The 23,960-nt window shown below is 36.5% G+C and overlaps 1 protein-coding gene across 3 annotated transcripts in view; it reads right to left on the minus strand.

Annotated features, from left to right (window-relative positions):
* EGF (epidermal growth factor) overlaps positions 1-23,960 on the minus strand; it is a 1,284,649-nt gene that overhangs the window by 551,854 nt on the left and 708,835 nt on the right. For all 3 annotated transcript variants that reach the window (XM_044061467.1, XM_044061466.1, XM_044061465.1), the window contains 3 exons: positions 13,012-13,116; positions 3,876-4,099; positions 3,609-3,776 (listed from right to left, as the gene is read on the minus strand). In XM_044061467.1, the coding sequence (XP_043917402.1) occupies positions 3,609-3,776; positions 3,876-4,099; positions 13,012-13,116 (497 nt within the window). The remainder of the gene's footprint in view (positions 1-3,608; positions 3,777-3,875; positions 4,100-13,011; positions 13,117-23,960) is intronic.

Consider the following 23,960-nt stretch of genomic DNA (forward strand, 5'->3'; position numbering starts at 1 on the left):
TGGTTAGGGATCACCACAGCCGATCACTTGTCTGCTCCTGATTGGCAGTAGAGTTTTACTGTGTTGAGTTACCAGCCCGGCACCTAACCTTCCACGGAAGATACACACACACACACACACTCATACCTAGGGTCAATTTAGAGTGTCCAATCCACCTACAGCATGTCTTTGAGATGTGGGAGGAAACTGGAGCACCCAGAGGAAACCCACGTGACCACAGTGAGGACATGTAGACTCCGCACAGAAGGCACCCCAGCCGAGGATTGAACCGGAGAACCTCTTGCTATGAGGTGACAACGCTAACTGCTGCACCACTGTGACAACCCATCTTATATAAATCATGCTGATATTCACAAATGACATATAATTATTCACAAAATTCCAGATAGCTGTGCTGACAGTATCCCCCTTTGTCACAGAGGCATTACTAGTAAAGAAGGCAGTCTTTAGCTATTTTTGTAAAGATCTGGTAAAAATCAATTCATGCAGAACATCCATTTTTGGAAACTACAGTTTTGCATGAAGATAGAATAGAGACATTTTAAACATGGATAACAGAAATGCTGGATGATATGCAAAGGAAGCAATAACAAGAGAAAAAGTAAATAAAAACTTAACAGGTATAGTCTGGAAAAGGTAGTTTGGGAGGGCACAAAAGAAACATTTAAATACTCTACAAAAAAACTGAGAGTCCAAATGAGTATGATCTTTCCAAAAACAAATATATGGGTTAAAAGTGAGGTACAAATGGGTACATTATTTTATTTTATTACAGTTATTTAATTTCTATGAAGATGGTGATGGTTGAGTGAATTATTTTTAGGAAGAAATTTTTAGATCTGAATAGTGATACAGTATGTGAATTTAAGTGGCAAAGTTAGGGCAACATTTTGAAAAGAAGGAAAAAGTAAGCTGATAGTGAAGTATTGGTTGCAACTTATATACCATGTAGTGAGATAGGTTAATAGATTCATAGGTGTTTACTAGACTAACAACCACAAGGGCCTTTTTAAGCCTAGCCATGCATCCCAAATCTCTGACAAGTTCTGATACCCTTGATAAGTGTAAGCATGGGTCTGGGAGATAAACCATTTACAGGTCACCTCTGTCCATTAGAGACATAGGTGCCAAACCAGGGATGAAATTCTGGTTTCCCATCCAATTGTCCAAGTTGCACTTGAATTGGGTTAGGGAGGAACTCTTCTTCACATGGAATGGGAGCCTGTTCCATAGACGGGGTAGTCTCTGGGATACATATCTCTCCAGCAGGTCCTATTTATATCACAGGCAAGGTTTAAGTCTTTAGAATGGGTAATTCTGGTGCTGTTTGTTTTATGAATATGCAGGAGGTCCATCATAGTGGGATCTGACAATGCCCTGTATGCCAGGTATAGATCTCCCCTCAAAAGCTTGTAGGAGACAGAATACAGAAACAGAGCCTTGAGGCAGTCTGCATAGGACATATTACTTATGCCCTGTATTCTTTTAGTGAGGAACATCTGTGAATGTTCCACTTGTTGGATATCCTGGTTAGGTACATACTAAAGGTGGCATTGTACTCAATGATAGGTATGATGAATGCCAAATACAGTGGAGCAATGACTTCCTTGAACTTAGATGCCATACCTTTGTTTATACGTTGCTCACCATAGAATGATTTCCTCACCATTGTAGACACTTGAAGATGAACGGCTAGGCTACTATTTATGTATGTCCCTAAGTCCCTGACTACTGGGTCATCTCTAAGGGGTGTGTTGTCAATATGATAGTTACCAGGGGTGGATGACTTCCCAAAGGATACTATTATGCATTTCTTGGCATTTAGTTTTAGTCCATGGCTCTGACACCAGTAGTTTGCCTGTGTCAGCCCCTCCTGGAGAACATTTGTGCCAGTGTGAGATTCAATGACAGCTCCTAATTTGCAATCATCTGCAAATTTAGTCAGCCAGAGACCACTGACATTGGCCTTGACTTTTGAGAAGTAAATGCCAAAAAGAAGCAGTCCAAGGACTGATCCCCCAGGGATTCCACTTGTGACTGGCCTCTTTGTAGAGGTGAACTCTCCAATTCTAACTTCCTGGGTCCTGTCTGCAAGTCAGTTGGCTATCTGCCGGGTGACATACAGGTTTGTATCTAACCTCTTGAGTTTATCAACAATACCTGAGTGGGGTATTGTGTCAAATGCCTTGTCCAGGTCAAGGTAGGCAGTGTGAATGACTTTGCCATCTTCCATTGCTTTGGTGACCTTCCTGAAGAAATCCACCAGGTTGAGTAGGCATGATCTGCTCTTGACAAAACCATACTGGGTTGGGTCCAGTGTCTGGAGGTTTGCTATATCTCTATTGGTCAACTCCATGATAATTTTTTTCCATGGCTTTAGATATAAGACTATTGAGACATATGGGTCTGTAGTTTCCAGGGTCTGAAGATGGCCCACCTTTGTGCAGAGGGATGATTGTTGCCTTTCTCCATTCATGAGAAATGAAACTTGTTTGAAGGCTACAGTTAAATAGTAAGCCCAGAGGCCCTAATAGGTCATGTTTCATGCTATTAAGATGGTATCCTGGGATATTGTCTAGACCCATTAATGCGGTGTTCTTGGTCTTAGAGAGAGAGCACTAAGGACCTGTTCCCTAGTGGTAGTAGGGTGGAGTTATATTTGATATAGGCATATTACTTAATCCAGTTAAGCCTTATCTGCCTTTATTTTCTAAATCTCTTTGTTAGGGCATTGCTTAAATATTATTCTTTAGCAGGAAAAATGGTACAGTCCTATTATTTTTGTATATTAACATCTGGCTTGACTCTAGTCTTCAAGAAATTCAGATTTAAATGTAATCTCATAAACAATCTTTAAGAATTACTTTTGTTCTATTATTATTTAAACTGTTCCCAGTTCACTTTATTTAGGTCTAGTTTAAGCTGGTTTAGTCTGGTCAGTAATACATGAAGCCTGAGTGATTGTATAAACTCAGTAAAAAGTGACATGCAGTCTCTCTTACACTTATTAAAGTTTCAAGTCTGAGCAGTGGCTTCTCATCTTGATTGTTACACGTTTTTCTATTATATTTTATTTATTGATTGACTGATTTATTTACTTTTAAATGTTATTTTATTTTGTTTATCCTTTATTGACTGGGTTAGTTCCAATACGAGGCTCAAGGTAGTATTTATACTACCAGGGAAATTTGGGCAGGGCATCAATAACTTCCCCTACTCTTTACATTAAGTTCCATGGGATCTTTTATATTCACCTGAGCTACCACCAACTGAAACTGATGGGACCTCAGTTTAACATGTCATCTCTGGGATGACACACTCATGAGTGTATAACCCTTCTAATTCTGCACTACAGTGTCAGCAATCCAATCAATTGAAGTGGGAATAGAACCTGGTGCTTTCTGGTTTTCCTTCACCAAAGGTGAGTGTGCTACCTGTTGTGCTATTGAGACATAAATTCTTAGAGTGGGGTGTAATTATTCCATATTTATTCTAGCAGCCAAATTGTGAACATACCTTTCTTGGTAATGGATGAATAACTGTTTTAAAACTCATAGGATATTGTTACTAATCTACACTTATTTGAGCAGGTGACTTCAGGAACATACCTGGCTTGGCTAATGGATGAACGATGGCAACAGAAGCTGGCCTTGTCATATTGCCTCTGAGGCGCACTCTGTTCTGTCCATTCCATTTATCAATCCTCATGAGTGACGGTTTGCTCCAGTCAGTGAACCAAACATGATCTTCAAACACTGCTACATCAAAGGGACGACCTATGGAGTGTGACATCAAATGATATAACATGAAATTAATTTTAAAAGTAGCTCAAATGTATGCAGTAGACTTTGTACATTCCTTGCCAGAAACCTCACCTACTTCATTCTGTGTAAGCACTCTTCGGCTGGTACCATCCAGCGCTGAAGTTTCAATGACTGACAGTAGGGTGTCACACCAATACAGTCTGTCTGCCAAGTAATCAATCGTTATCCCACTGGGCCACTGTAGGTTAGTACTAACAATTACCACTTTTTCAAGGCCTTCCAGTGATGAACTCCCAATATTTGGCTTTTCACCACAGTCAGTCCAAAATAATCTCCTGTATTAGAAAAAAACAAGCTCAAAACAATGAAATGTTTATTTAACATTAAATATGGATGCTTTATTCAGCTTTAATAAGTTCTGACATAAAGTACATGAAAAATGCTAATCTACCAGAGTTTAGCATGACAATAACCACATTATTATTGTGAAGTACTGTGATAAGATGAAGGAAAGCAGCCAACCCACCACACTTCAATACAACCATAACATTTCAGGGATGCATCTTAAATTTAAAACAGTAAATGTGACTTCTTCTGCTCTTAGTTATACAGTGAATGCAATATGTGAATGTGATAAAATACATATTATACAACGACCCCCCCATTAATATTCAAAAATGTGCACGCTGATTGGTCAGCATGCACGTTGTAAATCAGAGTTATAGTAATAGAAAAAGGTCCGGTCGCCCGGACTTTTTCCATTACTATAACTATTTTTTACAGCAATGGAGAACGCAAGATCTCCATTGCTTCACACTGTCTCGGTATGTTAAACGAGTTTAACATAGCGAGATTTTAACATAGCGAGACAGCTTTAAAAAAAGCAACGGAGATTCTCCGTTGCTTTTTTAAAGCTTTCTTGCTATGTTAAACTCCTTTACCATAGTGAGACAGTTTGTAAAAAGCAACGGAGATCTTGCTTTCTCCGTTGCTTTTTTCAAAACTGTTGCGCTATGTTAAATGGGTTTAACATAGCGAGACAGCTTTAAAAAAAGCAACGGAGACTCCGTTGCTGTCTTGCTATGTTAAACCCATTTAACATAGCGAAACAGTTTGTTAAAAGCAACGGAGATCTTGTTTTCGCCATTGCGTTTGCCCACAGCTCTGATGTACTGCGTAGGCATATGCATGCGCAGTACATCAGAACTGCCGCAGAATACCAGACAGCTGCGGAAGGGCAGCAAGCAGGCATTATACAATGCCATTATTTAAGAAAAGTAATTTTTTTTTTCTTAAATAATGTCATTGTATAATAGCAATAACCCACTTCTGAGTGTGGGTAATGCTGGATTTACCCACGGTTGGCTTTGTTTGGCCACTCGGGCTTTGCCCTCGTGACCAAATCACACCAACCGTGGGTAAATCCAGCATTACCCACACCCAGGTGTGGGTTATTGCCATATTAAGACACATCCTACATAAAGGTGATGGACTACTGAATTATCCAGATTAAGACTATCTTAAAGCAATAGTATTGTATGTGCTGTTTGACAGATCTCCAATTTCGAGTCTGAACTTTCTATTTCAATCCTACTTTACTCCTTTATGTCTCTTCAAAATTAACATAGACTTTTTAAATTTTTTTATGTTGCAGTTTAAAGTTCTTGAAGTATAAAAATCCATTAGCACATGAACAAAAATAATTTTAGAAAGACTACTCTTTGCTATGTTTAGCAGGCTGCCACCCATATTTCATCATGACACAAATAAAACCAGTGGTTTTTAAGATTTCTGCTAAATGCCTTCATATTTCTGAAAAATTAAACCATAAAGTGGGGTAAAATAAAACAATTCTGGATATATAATTATGAGACCCTAATCTGTTGTCCATGTTAAATATACATTTAATTAGCTTAATATCCTCAACATTTATATTACTTTTTTGCCCATACATAATTTATTCTCATCCATCTGAACCTTCTCCTTGTTGTTTATTAATCTATGTATTAAGGGGCTAAGGAAACTGAAGACTCTTTTCAGAAATGATTTTCCTAGCATCCACATGTCCTTCCATCCATTGATTTGTGTACTTTTACTTTCCACTTACACTCTGTTTTCATAAGCTTGCTATGTCCTACTCCAACAGCATTTACACTTGACATCCTCATATTCCACTGCTTTTGTGTCATTTTCTTACTTGTATATTAGTTTTATAATCTTGGCTCATTGTTTGCTATCGTTTGCTTTTGGAATTTTTTTCATGTCATGTCTGGACATTTTACTAAATTTAACGAGACCAAAGTAAAATAATCAACTGACAAAAAAGGGCTGAAATCATTTCTTTGCAGGAGGTTAACTCCCCTTCTCCATCGAACTCACATATTCACTATTGTATATGCTAAATCAGAGGTTGTGCCACATTAGTGATGAAAACCTTAGAATATTTAAGAAGAAACAAAAGTTTGCTTGTGTTTTTTTTGGGGTACTGTATACATGCTTAATTTAGATGGAATCTTCCACATGTTTTAGTGTGATGTGATTTATTCCATTGTTGACTGCTTTAGTCTGGTCTTCATAACTTTGGTCATTCAAACTTCAGAATAAAAATAACACATATTTATTTGAAGAAATAAAGAGACACATTGCCTACATGGCTTTTCTCATTCAGTTCACAAACTATTTACATTATTCACTGTACATTAGAAGTAAGGCTTGCAGAGCACAGAGGTGACATCACCACAAAGACTCGCTCCCACACAGCACTGGCAGCAACAGGTTGCAAATTAAAAGTCACAGCTGCGGTCCTAGCCAGATCTTTTTCTCAGTTACACAAAATCTCAGGCACTACAAATCCTTGTAAAGAAACCCTGCTCTACCCCATGATATTATGACTTGAGGAAGAAACTTCTTGCTTTTGGCTTTATAGGCTGCATCCTTCTGTACAGAATTGACAGACATTCATTAAGCGAACTAATACAGTGACTGCCCGGTTAATGGTCATGAGAATGTAAAGTCTACTAGATACATTTAAAAGCACATTCCACCATTTTTCCACACACCCACAAGACACTCAAGATGATACAATACACTTGAGCCGTTTCTTTTTTCAGAAACTGAAACAGCTCTACTGAACAGGTAACATGGTTAATAGTGCTGACAGTGTTAGGTGTCATACTATTTATAATTGATTAAAGAAAAGCTTAGTAAGAAAGGATGAACAATAAAGGAGAATTGTGTTTATGAAGAATAAATGGAGGATAGATGAAAAGTTAAAGAAACCTGAAGCAAGAAACATTTGCTGGGAAGAACATGATGCAGACATTGAGTGTGGCTAGTTACTCAAAGAAAATAAATGTGTTTTTTTTTTTCATTTTTCATTTACTCAAGATACATTGAGGAAGTCAAAGTGTATATTTCCACTGCTTTCATTTTTTCAGCTTTATACATAAAATTATTGTTCAGCACCTCTAAGTAAATAATATGTGCCTTTTGAATTCATTTTTGTTTTGTTCAATTTACCATTCATAAAGGCCAAGGCCACTTGGTCATAGTAAATTTATTTACAAATTTACTATTTTACTGTATACAGCAGTCAACATATTTTAAAGGCTCACATGGTAAATGGCATGTGCTACCCATAACCTTACCATACATACAGCTTAAATTTGTATGAAAAGTGATATGTTGTGGATTTTTTTTAAGTGAGCTGTATGTTAGGGTTAGTGGCAGGGGCATGGTTAGGATTGGCACACCTTATTAAAATGAAAAATAGACACCCCAACACCCACCCTCCCAATTTTCAAGAGGTTCAACACCCAAACTTTTAGAATTCGGAGAGAGGGAACCAAGCAGGTAGAGGAAAGTCAAAGGGAAACACCAGGAAAAACTAATGGAATTACAAATAACTAAACACAATACACATGACAAGGTACAAACTTCACATAATGGAATTTTATTAAGTTTTAGAGGTTTTAAATTTTTAACAACAGTAAATTAGATATCACGGAGGGACATTTTTCTCTGTTTAGCAAAGGATTTAAATTTGTGCCCCACAAAAAAAATGGACATTGGAGATACCCCTTTGGAAATGAAACTATACACCAGAAAATGAAACTTTTCAGTAAACTCCAAGGAATATGAAAAGGTTTCTAATTTTTCTGACTTTTTGTGGAAAGATAAGAGTATTCATAATCCCTCTTTAACACCCTGGTAGCATTATTCAAGAAAGTTGTGAAAGGGGTTTATATAATTTGAGAAAAACTTCACAAGTGCATTCTTTTAATCTAAATAAAGAAGAAAAACACATTTTAGAGGCACTTAAAACAGATTCTTCTTTAAGAGTAATGAAACCCAATAAAGGTGGGGGAATTTTTTTTCTGGACAAAATTGATTATAGTAATAAGATTTTTAATATGTTACAAGACAATGACCTATATGAATCAGTTTCTAAAAATGAGATATACATAGCATATAAAAAATTGGATTATTTTCGGAAGATTTTTTAAGACAAGGAGTTATTTCACCTGAGGTATATGTATTCTTATATATTAAAAACCCTCTTATTCCAGCAGCTTTTGGGATCCTGAAGTCACATAAAATGTGGTGAATCTACCTTTCAGATTAATTGTAGCAGCCTTAGGTTGAAAAACTTACCCCTGGCTATATCTGTAGATTGAACTCTGAAAGATATTTTTTTCATGCACTCGTTACATTTTAAAGCACTCATTGGATTTTTTATCTAAGATCAAACAAGAATTTTATAGTGATAATTGCACATTTTAACAATGTATGCTTTAGATTTATTTAGTTGTATACCATATACCTTGGGACTAGATTATTTCCATTCAGCTTTATTAAAACTGACAAGTTTGGATAACAGGCTCATTAAACTCCTGCTTGATTTAATGGAATTGATATTACATGACAATTTCATTTTCTTTGTAGGAGAATATTTCAGACAATTAAAAGGAGTTGCTCCGGGTGTAGCCTGTGCCCCAGTATATACAAATTTGAGTTGAGAACACAAACATGTTGAAACTCTAGTTACAACATTAAATGGAAATTTTATTCTAGATTTTTAGATATTTTTATCTTTTGGACAGGTCCCTCTGATATAAGTTGTGATTTTTTTTTAATTTATCAATAACATGACAGATTTTTTAAAGTTTACATATCAGTTTGATGAAAGTATGCTAATTATTTAAAAGTGACTATTTCCAAGAATCCAATTTTAAACTGTTTCAAATTTACAATATATATGAAACATACTTTTTAAAAAACATACATTTTCAAAGTAGTCATCCATACCATATAAATAAAAAATATTTATAAGGACAGCTTGTTAGAGCAGCAAGAATGTGTTCAAACTTGGATCTTTTTAAATTAGAGTACAGCAACATCTATAATATATTTTTAGAGATAAGATATCCTGGAATGTTTTAGACAAAATAGGAGATGTAATGATAAAAAGGTTGAAGGAATAAATGCCCCCCACTTATAGATTGAGTCCTTATTTCACAATAAGTCTAAAGATGCAGGCAATAAAACCAATAATTTTTCACAGGCATTGGCAATTCAATATAACAACCAAAACAATCTAATTAAAACATTATTAAAATAAGTAGATCATATTTAAGACTGACAATGACATTTATAAAAAGGTTGGAGTAATTCCTAATCTTATATTTAAAACAGAGTTGAATATTTAAAAATCATCCTGGAAAATAATAAACTTACAAGCTGCAATAATAAATATGGTACAAAAAATATGGTCCTGCAACCAATCTAGTTTTATTTTGAATGCAGCTAATATTGAACTAGATTGTTACCTTAACATAAAAGTTCCTTTAGTTAAAAGAAATTGTTTAACTAAGGGAGTGATTTACATTGCAAAGTGCTCAAATTGTTCTGCTTTTTATACTGGTAAAACAGAGCATTGTCTCTGTAAAGGATCTATGAGCAAAACTATCATATAAAACATAAGAATATTAATAATTCATTTTATAAGCACTCCCTGATGTGCAAATTAAAAAAATATATATATGGAATCTTAGAAGTGGTATGGCAGGAGGATTATTACTAAAATCTTACTGAGTACAAAGAAATGAAGTGGCAAATGCTGCAACTTCCCCAGGACTTAATGGACATATCACACCTGCCTTAAAATTGAGGAGTGCTAAGCTTTGATACAAACATTAAAAGGCTGTTTTGTTGGTTTAATGTTAAAAAAACTGCCTGCATTATATTGTTAATTTGCATATTTGAACTTTAGGTTCATACATGAATACTACGTTAACTACCCTAAAGGGCCATTTTAAGCCTAACCACTAAGTGGAGGTCAGAATCAAATGCTGCACTATAAGGTGAAGACCTTAACCATTATGCCAAACCCACATTTCTTTATCCTTGTTTTGATATAATAAGGATTACCCTGATCTGTTAGTCTAATGGACCATGGTTTTCTCAAGTTTTTTTTCCAGAGAATTGTCATATTTCATACATTACAGGATACACAAATATTTAAAATTGTGTCTTTGCTGTTTAAGTAAATATTAATTTATACATGCTTCGACCCCCAGAGAGGGATACAATTTTGAATATGTTTTTTATATGTTTTAACACAGTACATTGTTGATGTTACTGACAGCACTGGTATAAAAAGGTTTTGGCACAGTCTCAATGTTAATTTGTTTTTGGTTGGACAGTTTGAATCATGTGACACTTTTATCTGAACTTTTAAATGAGCATTCTCTCAGTCAGACTTTTATGGGTCTGATGAAGTCCTGACATTTATAGGATGAAAGTGGTCGACCATAAGTTTGTAAAATTATAAGGTTTTAATGTGTTTTTACAGCATCTTTTATTTTTAATAAACCATAAGCAGCTTCTATAATGGGCGGTCGCAAGTCTGTTTTTATTCAGAGTTACACTTCCTAGAGCAAGCAGTATGTGATCATTTTTCTTTGGTTTGTAGTTTTAGTGTTTGCTGCATGGACACAAGCTTCTTCTTGTTTCTTTACTAAGATGTAGCACCTAAGATGGAGGTGAGATTATTAATTAGTAGTTCCACAAAGAAGTGTTATTGTGTATTCAAGAAATTTTAATTTTGCTTAGGCTTTTCTAAATAAAAAAGTGGATTTTATATGTAACAACAAAGTATACCAAATAACAGTTAGTATTACAAGTAATAACTAATGATAAATAGCTGTGGTGGCATAGAGGAGTAAAGTCTGTCTATGACCCTGAAGACCCAAGTTTGATTAGCGGCTCTGGCATTTGACAGAGCTGGCAGCAAGGATGGGAAGTTTCTATCCTGGAGGGGAGAGCACGTGTCTCTCTTGTTGAGCCCTATTGATATCTGGAACTCCAGGAGATTGGGCATCAGGCTGGGGGCTAGGATAGATAGATCAATGCATGTCCTTAAGGTTGCGGAGGTGGATTATGCTGTAATTTCCCAAGGCTAGCCACCATAGTGGAGGAGCCTAAACCAGTAAATATCCCAAGACCCCATGAAGGTAGGACTCTCAACACAAAGCCCATACTTGTGCAGAGAGAAGTATAAACCATTAAGCTGAGCCCTCAAATGGAAGGTGGATGGGCTTATTCAGTGGGGAAGTACAACTTGAAGAATGGGGATTCTGGGTGGAAAAAAAGGATGAATTGCTTATTCTTAATTACCAGAATGGTCCAGTCCATATAGACAGGTTGAAATCCTTCCCTCACAGTAAGTTTCCCTTCAGTACCACCCCCCGCCATTGGCTATTGGCTTCTTTCTTTGTCATCCTGTCTGAATAGTTTATTAGCTGGAATGACAGCAATCCACAACAGAGTAGTTAACAATAATGAAAAACTAGACCGATAGGACAGCACAAATGAGACAAGCACTTGGACTATATTCTTTTACTTCAGCCTTTTTACTTGCCAAGATATTTATCTATGTATGAGCGTGATTAGTTCAATAACAGCTTACTTGATCAAATATGAAAGGCCAAAACTAAGAACTTGTCCTGGTATCACATATACTCTTTACAAAACAAAATGGTAGAGCAGCTGCAGTGTGAAAAGTAGCACATCCAAAGTTGCATGATACAACCCAATGGAGATTAAGTATGAATAACTGGCAATTCACCATGGCCCTGACAAGTCTAGTCCTGCATAAGTAGTCTATTCATTTTGCAAAAATCAGCAGGCATTGTCCAGAAGTATGGGCTGCACAATGTCTCGGGCCCTGTAACAGGCAAGTAGTTTTCTTGCGGTGATGCTCATCAGCACACTCATCAAAGCATCACTCCCATACAAAAAGGGCACAGCAGAGAAGCACTACACGAGCTGAACAGCAAAGTGATTACAATGCAGATATTATAAATGGGAAGGAAATGGAATGATATGATAGTAAGAGGAAGGAAAAAGCAAAGGAATATGCAGAAGAGCAATGGGAAGGGAAAAGTAGCATGGGAGAGGAGGGTACATTTTTGCTTGGCCTGTTCTCCTTTTACATTTAGAGAAGGGTGGCAGGGGAGGTGATGTGGGTTTGGAAAGAGAGTATAGGAAAGGCAGCAGAGGCAGATGCACAAACATAAAAAGCAGACCACTACTAGCAGGGAAGATGCTGATACAAAAGTAGAACAGAAAGAATATATGCAGACCGAGAGAGGTAGGACAAGCAGTGATGGGAATGATTGGACAATAAATAGGGTAGGTGAGAACAACCTGCCAAGCTGCACATTAAAGAATGCAATCAAAACTCAATCACCTCTATGACTGCTGGCATGGCTGGGCCTATCCACTGATGCTGAAGTAGTTGGGGTCATGCAGCTGTGCAGCTCTGCAAGTCACATGAGGACAAACTATAGGGTGCCAATCTAGTTATCAAGCCACTAGTCCCCCACAGTGCACACCACCCTTTTGCATGTCATTATATGGTCATTTTAATATGATGTGAGATCATGTTACGTATATCATGTATGACTTTGAAGTGGACCATATTCAGTGTTGCCATTCAATGTGCTATTTCACATAATACAGTGCACTAAATGCTTCTGAATCCCAGCCATAATGTGAGCTGTAGAGGCAATGCCCCTGATAAATAAATGTTTAAATCTTTGATGTAAAAGTGTTCTTTCTTTAGTTACTAGTTCACCATGTATAAGAAGGCCAGGACATAACCTTTCAAACCAGAAGAAGTCAAAATAAGTTAAAAGGTAAGTGTGCGTGGTTAAGTATCCCGCTGTCTTTAATCCATTCTTACCTTGCCACTGGATGGACTGCAATTCCTCTTGGCTTACTGATGCTGTCCTTTATGATTACTTCTCTGTTTCCACCACTAAGGTCACTTCTCTCAATGCGTGACTGCCTGTAAATGTCATTATTAATTATGTTAGTATCAGAGACAGTTAAATGCATGAGTTATTAATTTAATTTTCCTTGAAGTATCTTCTTTTGGAGTAATTTGCCAGTCATATATGGTTCTGTATATAGACTGTGTAGTACTAGTGTGTGTGTGTGTGTGTGTGTGTGTGTGTGTGTGTGTGTGTGTGTGTGTGTGTGTGTGTCTCTCTCTGTCTGATGTGTCAGGTTGTAAGTGTGTGTATGTCTCTGCCTGATGTGTCAGTGTGTGTGTGTGTGTGTGTGTGTGTGTGTGTGTGTGTGTGTGTGTGTGTGTGTGTGTGTGTGTGTGTGTGTGTGGGTATATATGTTTGCATATATATATACCTGTCTGTTTCATGTGTTGGTTTATGTCTGTCTTTCTGTCTCTCTGATGTGTATGTGCATGTGTGTATGTGTGAGGACTGGTGCTATACACACTCTGTCCTTAGATACTTAAATATCTGGTACTGAGTTTGCATCATCAGCAAGCTAGAGAAGTGTCACATGAGTTCAGCAGCTAGTGTAATGGCCATTTCCAATCTCTGGAAGTTGTGTGCCATCTATTCTAAAATGACCCATTTGGCACAATATATTTAGAGTTAAAGAAGCCAAGCCTTCTAACTTTACTGACACTTTCCTATCAAATACAGTTAAGTTCCTATTAGTCATCCAGCTGAAAGCCTTGTTGTTACAGTGGGTCTGTCATTTGTCACATAAAAGTACATCACAGCAGTGACTTTCAATAGCAAGTAAAGATCTAGAAACATATAGCACGGAGGTCATTACAGAGCCACAGTAGTAAATCAGACATGGGCATAAACTCATTTTGCCCATCAGAAATCAAACCAAGCCTCCCCACAATGCATGTCTAATCCTATCTCTGTAAGTCGTTACAAGTTCTTGTATATATTTTAGTAAATTATCCCATCTTTTAAGTCATCTTTCTGAGAAGCAGTTAACAGTCCTCTGCTTCTTCCTGTACTCCTGTTGCAGCCCACTATGGTCAGTATATTTTCCTTTACTCAACTGCTGCTCTAGAGTTTCATTATGTACCTGAATAGGATCCCCTTACCTGTCTCTAGAGTTTCATTATGTACCTGAATAGGATCCCCATACCTGTCTCTAGAGTTTCATTATGTACCTGAATAGGATCCCCATACCTGTCTCTAGAGTTTCATTATGTACCTGAATAGGATCCCCATACCTGTCTCTAGAGTTTCATTATGTACCTGAATAGGATCCCCATACCTGTCTAAATGTAATTTAAAACAGCCTTAAGAAGGTAATATATCTTGGAATGCTAGTATAATTAAGTTCTTAACTGATTTTATAAACCTTCTCTAAATACCTTTTACGTCTCGTTAATTTTCTTCCCACGAGGAAGCCACAGATAGCTCCATATTCTAGTTTAGGTCTTATCAAACTGTTAATTATACATCTCATAACCTACAGATCTGTAGAATTTATAAATCTCTTAATAAAACCAATAAGTTTACTAAACTCTTTCATGATGTTATCTACATGACAATTGAAAACTAGCTAATAATTCCATCAAGGACAAACCAATGAAAGAACAAAAGATGACGAGTCAGCAGCTTGACAGCCAACCCCAACGTTCTAGTGCTCCATAAAATAAAACCAAATGATGGTTAAAACTTTACATCCAACTTTATTAAAATACAAATACACATTAAAAATAAAAAAATGAAACAATTGAAACTAAAAATTAAAAATATTTTTTTAAATTTTAATAAAGTTGGATGTAAAGTTTTAAACACTGTTGGATTTATTTTATGGAACACTAGAACATTGCTGTTGGCCCTCAAACTGCTTACTAGTCATCTTTTGTTCTTACATGACAGTTGAAGTTAAGTCATTTATGAACTCAGATTGCTAAATCTTTAAAAATGGATACTTTTCCTATTTCTCTACTGCCTTTATTTTTGAAAGTATTCATGTTCACTAAAATGTTGTTCTGTGTAGCCCACTCTGTATTTTATCCAAGCACTGCTCAAATACCTGTTGATCCTTAAATCTTCTTTTATACTTTACTAAGTTAAGATAATCCACAAGTAGGCATTAGAAAACATCAGACGCAAGGTCTGTATCCAAAGAATACAAGCTAATAAGTTAGGGGCTCAGGACTGACTTATTATTTGCCACTACCACATTCCACAATATTACTATGATACACATTATACATTACGTGCAACTGATGTCCCTGTATGCATACAGAAATCTAATTTGTCAAGGGTTTAGAAGTCTAACCAACTTATGAATCAATAGCTTGTGGTTCACCTTGTTAAAAAGCGTCTGTTGAATGAATATAGGCAACATCAGATTAAAAGGTGATTACATGCTATTACAGATGTGTTTTATTACTGGTATTCTGATGCATATCTATTAGGCCAGCTTGCTCAATTTATTCTAATACTTTCAAAACTAACGTCTCCATACCAATCTTATCTGCATTAGCCAGTAGATTAATAGTCCAATTGCTCTTTACATTGTCCTTAGCACCCTTATCCTTGTAAATTAGTTTTACTGCAGATATTTTCCAATATTCTGGTATTTCAGCTGTGTCAAAGGTACAGTTTAATGTATACCAGTGGTCTGGTCAGTAACCCACTTAGTGTTTTTAAATGTCTATTTCATGTGCCACCTGGGTCTGAGGATCTTGGGAAATTATTTTATTTATTTTATTTATTTATTTAACATTTTCCACAGAGCCTGTTTAGATGCATGTCTTATTATATTATTATTATAAATTAATTTCCATAGATGATCAATGATGTTATTTTCTGAGGTCATGAAAGATTATTATATCATTCTACATTGTTCTTAGTAATTCAGTACTTTTTTTCTATAAGAAGTAATAAAATAATCTGTACATACCTTAACTAACTCATTTTGCTCCCTAGTTTTGTTTCCCACCTTAAAAGTCTCACATGAGATTCCTATCTCCTTATTAGTCCCAATTAATTTAAAAAAGGCCGTTTATTATGCCTGCTTTATTTTTACAAAGTGTTAATACTGTTGTTAGTTCTTATTAATAGTTTGCTTAATCAACTTGTCCAGTTTAAAAATTTAACTTTTGCAAGCCTGTTTTCCATAGTCTCCTTTTTCTAAGCAGCTTATTTCTACGTCTAACCTTTTTTGTTTCTTGATGTATACTACAATGTGACTACAAATGTTTTCTATTCTTTTGTCTGACTTCTCTTTCCTCTTACATTTCAGAATTCAACCTTTCCAAGTATTCCATTTTTCTGCTAATAGTTTTTCGCATTGTCACTTGCATAAAGATTTTCTTATGTTTATATAACCTGTAAAGAAGCTATATGATATTGGTTACTTTAATGACTGAGGAACAGCTTTAGGTACTCTCATTGGTGCCATGATAACTTAATGGTTGCAAAAAGGACAAAGGAGGTTGAACATACCTCTCAGCCTTTTAGTGTAAGAAATCTGAATAAAGCTTAAAATAATGGGGTACAAATGCCCAAAAATAAACACTGACTTTAAATATTATTTTATAAGCTTAGAAGGTTGCTAGAATAACAGGATTTGTGTTAGCATGCATTTTCTGTCAGATGTGAAGTCTAAAACTCAAATGTATGTCATTATTTTATGAGGAAATTACCAAAAATATGAGGCAAAAAAGGGAAATTCTGAGAAAATCTGGACAGCTGAGTGGTACAGGGTTGAAATTAGCACATTCTAAATTTAACTTATTACACATTAGTGATACCTCCAGGCATTTCTGCAGCTATATCCTATTGTTTCCTCTAGGTGTCAGATATTGCTTGTTCATATTTGCCTTAATAATTCAAAATATACTACATGCAAAATATTAGAATATTTAATTTTAAAGCTTAAAAAAATAAAAAGCTGAATGCAAGAACTGGAACTGGTAATACCATTTATTTTACAAAGTAAACACTTTTGTCTTTTTAGATTTACAAGACTTTATCAGATGATTTCCTATGAAATCAGCTATTTTTAAAGACCATGAATCACATCACTCAACACACTTTTTTTAAATCTTAAAAAGCAACATTCATAATTATTGCACATAAAAATAAAATTCCAAAATTCATGCAGGTAGTTGGCCAGGCTTAAATGAACTTTCATGTATAGCTTGTTCATTAACAGTCAAAGTACAGGAAAGATAAATAAATGAGGTTTGGTAACAAACCAGTTTGTCCTGGGACATCTTCAGAGTGGGGTTAGTTTGATATACTAGTAAGAGTAAAGAGAGTGGGGGGAGGTAAGGGTTAAATAGGGAGGGATATTTGGGAGGAAATGCAGTATGGTCAGGGAGGGGCTTAAGGGATTTATGCAAGTGAATCTGAGTAAGGAATCACATTTTGGTGTGAACTTGCTGGTGTCAGTAAGTTTGAGATGACCTGAAGGAGGCCTAACAGAATTGGCCATACAGGGAGAGAGTAGTGTTTGGGTTTGGAACTTTATTTATTTTTGCATTTTATTGGTAATTGGAGGGATCATGTGATTTGCAGCTGCAGGGTGGTTATACATGCAGTTCAGTCTGTGTATGTTTTTTCTTTGCTGTTGCTGTTGCAGGAAGTTTTGTCTTTGAAAACATAGTCATTGAAGCTGGTAAGAATCATTGCTTTATTTTCCAGGTGGCATAATTGGTTTTATAATCAAAAAGAGGTAGTAATATCATTAATTTTATGGAATATAAAAAGTTATAGTTTGATTACATTATTAAACAGTACAAACATACCAGGTTTAAGTATTATTTGTCAGTGCCCGTCATTCGTGTCAGTTTGTGGTGGCGTGGTTCCCCTCGTCACTTGTTGATGGGTCAGTCTTGCAGTTTTATAAGGAAGCTGGCAGCTTTCGCAGGCTGTGAGTGCAGTTGGTTCATGGGCATTGCTTCAGGCCTTGAGGCTGGGCTTATTTTCCATTTGCCATGCCTCTTTTGGTGCAGTGTGGTGTGTGTTGGTGGTGGAGGTGTTTTCCCTCATCTTGAGGCAAGGCATGTATGGTGATCGGGTGGGGAGGGGTCTTGGTTTCTGCAGGATTCCTTTGTGGTTTGGGAATTGCTCTTGCACTTCTTTGGGAAATGCGGGGTCTGTGGATGGTGCAGGCTGGATTTGGAGCTGCAGTTTGCTGTTTTGTTTCTTGGGTTTATTCGCACTTTGGTGTTGCAGTCAGCCTAGTCGATTGTTGTTGTCTGTGAAGGATTTCTGGTGACACAATTTGCAGGTGGAAGCACAGTTCACTCGCTTCTGTGGTTTGCCCAGTGGGACATTTGGCCATCGTGGGGGAGGGGTTGGGCATTGCTCATGGAATTTATTGACATCACTATCTGTAACAAAGTGCTGTACTCCTTCACTAACCTAGCTAATATTGCAACTATAAAACTGATGAAAGAAATTAAGTTAGATGTATATTTGGCAAACTACCCTTCCCACATGATGTAATTTGGACCTTAGATGTAAAGCAGTTTCAGTTTCTTTTGCCTCATACTGTTTTAGTGGTGTGTATTTTTTTTTTGTTTTGTTTTTTTTTTACTGACATAAGATATTATCCAAATGTGTTCAGTATGTGTATGTTTTAAAGTACATTAGATTAAACACACAAAAAAAAAATCTCATTGATGGTATGGGCAGCATGGTTTTTACTTGTTGGTTTAGTTGCAGTATGTTAGGCAGCCATGTTGGTTAGGAGACTGGTGGGGTAGGTCGTTATGGGGCCCATGGTTGTTTTAATATGGCAATTGGGGTTGGTGGCTTCTGAGGCTTTTTTCCGTTGGGTTGGCTTGTTTCCCTCCTGCTGGGGAGTTTGGTGAGAAGGCCCTGGGTTGTTAAGACAGGTTAAAATTGTGAGGCTTAACCTTTAGAAAGTTATGTGCATGTGGTGGGCTTTCCAAGCCATCTCATATGCAGACTCATACCTCTCAACGGTACAGATTTTCACAGAATGTCCTGCTTTTGCAGCAGATTTTAGGTCTATTTTTCATAAAGTAGTGGATTGGTTTTCAGGCAAATCATTTGCAAATCATTATTGATTGCAGACCAAATATCAGTGACAGGCATTTTGTTCAGACTTCAGACCCTTCAACAAAGCCATGCTAATGTAAGACCCATTTTATCGTTTTTTTTTTTTTTTTATAGGTTGAGGGGGCAGTGTTCAGAGACTGTTCCTAAATTTGGGCCGCTGCCCCTCACCCTCCCCATTATTTATGGCTTTGTCTGGATTTCTTACTATGAGAGGTTGGAGACGCAGAGATTGGGTAAGTTTTGGATATGGCTCTTGTGGCTTTGGAGAGCCACTGGAATAATAGATGGCATATGCCCATACATTGTAAGAGGGAAATGACTGGAGTACCCACATCTTTATTATAAAATATAATTTACAATTTAAGATTCATGACTTATAAATAAACCTTTTGGGTTATAGTAAATTATAAGGGTGAAAATACAATTAACATGATCTTATTCTGGACAGGAAAGTAGTTATGGAAAATAAATATGTAAAAAAAAAGGTGTGTAAAACTAAGATTATATCTTGCATAAATATATATATATATATTTTTTGAGGATTAGTCACTAACCATTTGTTTTGTCTTCACTGACCCACAGCACATTGGTGGATGACCTACAGTGGCAATCAGTGTTTGCGGGACACATTCCATGGGAGGAGATATCGCACAGTTAGATATTTTTGCGGTGGGGGTGACAGAAGTTAAGGTACTGGAAAGGATCTGGATACATGCCTGGGTTGCATCAAGCTAATGGCTCTGACTTGTTCAGATGTTTTCTGGTCCCTTCAAACTTGAGCGATCATTTGAGGAAAAAGTGCAGCAGGAGATGCCGGTTAATTCAAGCCCCTTATTTTGTCACCCTCTAAATTAGCAGTAAGGTGAGAACTATGGAAAATGGCACTTGTTATCATTGGCTACCTGTAATTTTCCCACTGCTCATTGTACATGTAAGTGTGTTGATGTTGCACCATTGCGTTCAGCCTATCAAGGTTGAGAATGAAATTGCTGCATTTTCTCTCTCCATATGTTTCATTGGAATGCTTTACTGGGATAGTGTTTGATAAACATTGGGGAATTGTGATACATGGGCATTAAGTGTGCTGATTTAAGGAGTGGGGAAGGATATCTATTAAAAAAGTGTGGCAGATACTATAGGTGATCCTCATCACAGTTTGTGCATTAATGGTACTTTATGGAAATAGTTGCTCAGGGTTGTTGTTGCTATAAAATGCCATTTGGCTGTAAAAATGACACACATACTAGGATCATAGGCAGTTACTAGGCTATTGGCTCTGTGGCTTTTATAGGCCTAGCCAAGATTTTAGCCTATGTTTAGACAATTCAGCACTCAAAGCCCCGGTCCAGCAGGGACACAGGTAGAATCCCAGGGGTGTATTTTCTGTTTACTTCCATTTAACTTGGATGTGCTTGAAAGGGGATAATGAGGTACTCTGATGTGGAGAGGGAACATGTTCCACAGATGGCGGAGTCTCTGGGACACAAACTGGTCCTGTTAACAAGTCTTATTCATGTCACGGCCCGAGTTGAGGTCACGCGGGTGGGTTACTCGAGTGCACATCTGTTATTATGGCTTTCTCCATTTGGGGGAGCAAGATTTTCATGTGGTTCCTATTTGGGGCTTTTGTCACTCCCTCTTCCATTCTTCTGGCTTTGTCCAGATTTTGCAACCAGAGGTTTGTAGCCATCTGTCACTTAACACAGTTGTATTTTCTATTAACTCTATTATTATTTGTGATCTGTCAAATTGAGAAGGACGTTTGGCTTGTATTTTACTGCTATCTGCAGTAAGTAAACATTGCGGCCTGAGGTGACAGAAGAGACCAATTTTAGCTCATTATCTAGTCATTTCTTAACCACTGGGGTTCTCTATTGTAGTTTTGCATAGTTGTCAGAACTCAATGTAGAAGTTAAGGGGAGTATAGTGCCAAGGTGTTGATGCAGAGTTTCTAGTTATAGGGTTTGGGCAATTGTTTTTGTTTCAAGTTATTGTATTGTAAATGTCAAGATACTTACTCTGTTTTGTTTTGCTGCAAACTGCAGATGAATGGAATTTGAGTTGACATTGGTTGGTGATTGGAATTGGGAGAGCTCGAAAACTTACGGACGCTGTTCCAATGGAGGTCACGTTTTTTTGAGTGGTGCACAATGAGATCACAGTCAGGGGAGTGCACAGTGAGCAGTGGTCAATGCCTTGTCAGAAATGGTTTTTGAAGGTAATGATCTAGTGCAATCACTAATTCTTTGGAGCTTCTTTGTTCGAGAAAAGGAATTTTGTGATATTTTGGAAGAAAGACCCCGTGTATTATTTAAGTATAGAAGGAGCATCAGGGATACGATGGTCAGAGGTAGATGTGTAGCTCCTGAGGTTAATATTAGAAAGGGAAAGCAGCCTTAAAGGGACCCTCCCTTGTGGAAGGTGTTCCTGCTGTAATTTTGTGGTCAGGCAGTTCCCATATATCGATGGAAAAAAGTATGAGGCGCAAAATATTTTTAGATGTGATGCTGAGGGGGGGTTGTCTATGTACTTAGATGTCCATGTAATAAATATTTTGTTGATGAAAGCAAAAGGGCATTCAAAGTTAGAATTTTAGAACATCTTAGGGACATAAAAAGTGTAAGATGGAGAGCCCAGCTGCTGTACACTTTAAGGAATATCATAGTAGTAATGTGGAAGGACTTCAGGTCAGTATATTAGAACAGGTTAAGGTGGATAGCTTCAATACTTCTCTTTTTTAATTTGAATTATTACAAAAGAATCTATTTTTACATTAAAGTATGAAACCTTAGTCCCTAAGGGACTTAATACAGAATTTATTTGGAGGGTTTTAATTAGGTAATCATTTTGCAATGACACAAATATTTTAATTAGATCATTGAATAATTAAAGGAATTTTTTTGTTTTTTTCCAAAAAGCTTTATTAAATTTACACATACGACAAAGGCAATCTTACTTTTATGTAAATGAAAAACATACAAAATGATATCCCTTTAGTTGCAAACTGTTTACATCACAGACACCATTGAAACAACTGTAGTTGTAAACATTATACAGTACCTATAAACCATCCAGTCATTGTAAGTTAAGCATTATTTGGCTTATTCAAGTCCTGCCTCTTAAACCTCATTCCTGCTCTGCATATATTGTTCCCACAATTCCCATTTTTCCTCTGTAGTTTGCGCATTCCCTTTTCTAAAGATCCCAATTCCAGTTGTTTTATCTCTGTTACTATATTCACTATTTCTAGTAAAGTTAGTCTAGACTTTGATTTCCATTTTCTAGTAATTACTTTTTTGGCAGCCACCATAATTAGAGACAGCTGGGCTTTACTATGTCTAGGGAATTCTAATTTTGTAGCATAACTCAAAAAAATCATCTACCCAGTCAGTCCAACCTGCTCACCCAGCATCTTTGACAGAGCGGTCTGCAGAGAAACACAAAAGTCCGCCAGCTCATTACACTCCCAAAAAATATGTTCCCAGCTACCTCTTTCTTGTCCGTCATACGTCCAACATTTGCCATCCCCCTGAGGAAAAGTTCTTTGGAGTCTACTTGGGGTATAAAAATACTTATGTAAACACTTCCAGACAAAGATCCTAAATCGTCTAGACTTTGTTGCATAGAGGAAATTGTTTTGTATATAAAAGGATGTGTGTTGTTTGTGTTTTTTATACTCTGAAAAGGCTTTTCAGCCGAAGTACTAAGAGAGAGAGATTTTATCTGAGATTTTATCTGAATAAACTATTGCTGTTCAGAAAATAGTTTAGTGTATTCCTGGTTGTGTGTGTGATCTGTTGTTGCTGAAACTATTTCCTTTACCCTTCCTCTCAATCATGCAAATCAAGCCACAAAGTTTTAAACAAATTGTGCATTGTAAGGAGATATATATATATATATATATATATATATATATATATATATATATATATATATATATATATATTCTCCAAGTTTAAGAATTGTTTTTTATAAAATCATTTCCTCCACAGCTGTTAAAGGCTTCAATAGTCTCAATGGAGTAAAGGAAAAATAACTACAAAGATTTGCAAAGGAGAGGAGAAAGTATTTAAGCACGCCCACTATCATCCAAGTGTTTGTCCAGTTCAGCTTACCTAAATATTTGGAAAATGTATTTTCAAGTACTTCAGAGCTGCTAGTTTCTATAATGCATACGTGGCACTGATACTTTTAATCAGTTATGCACAACATATAAAACTAATTCATCTAGATGTCTCCCACAAAACCTTTCAAATGTACAGTGCAGAAATAAAAACATATATATTCAAAATCCTTAAAATCTCCTCAACCAGTCTTATAGAATGTTAAGAAAATCCATGGCAAATAATATAACCAGCCCTGAAGTGGGTATATATCAAAACTATCTGTTTAAATGTACTGGTTAAAACAGCTTCCAGCTATAACATCTTTCATAAACTGCCTCATCTTGAGATGTTCTTGTGTTTGGAAAACATCCTTGTCTATGTAGTTACTAAAAGTTGATTTAAATGTAACGATAAGACAGAAATCCCACTGCAATAGAGTTCTGCTCTTTTCATGGCTGCAGGCACAATGGCAACTGTGGTAGGATCTTCATATTTGTCAGCGAACATTAGGATTGCCAACTTTTCATGTCAAAATTTCTGGGCATGTACATCGTGAAAGCAAAAATGCATGTAATTTTGGTACCCAAAATGCAAAATTTTGCTTAATAATGTTCAGAACCATTAGTCTCTCGCTAGCATTATTTTTCTTAACTGCAACTTACATTTCTTACTTTTTTCTGGCTGTAAACTGTAAT

Source organism: Protopterus annectens, chromosome 2.part0 (assembly GCF_019279795.1).
Source record: "Protopterus annectens isolate FY-2018-M chromosome 2.part0, PAN1.0, whole genome shotgun sequence".
NCBI classification, from domain to species: domain Eukaryota; kingdom Metazoa; phylum Chordata; order Ceratodontiformes; family Protopteridae; genus Protopterus; species Protopterus annectens.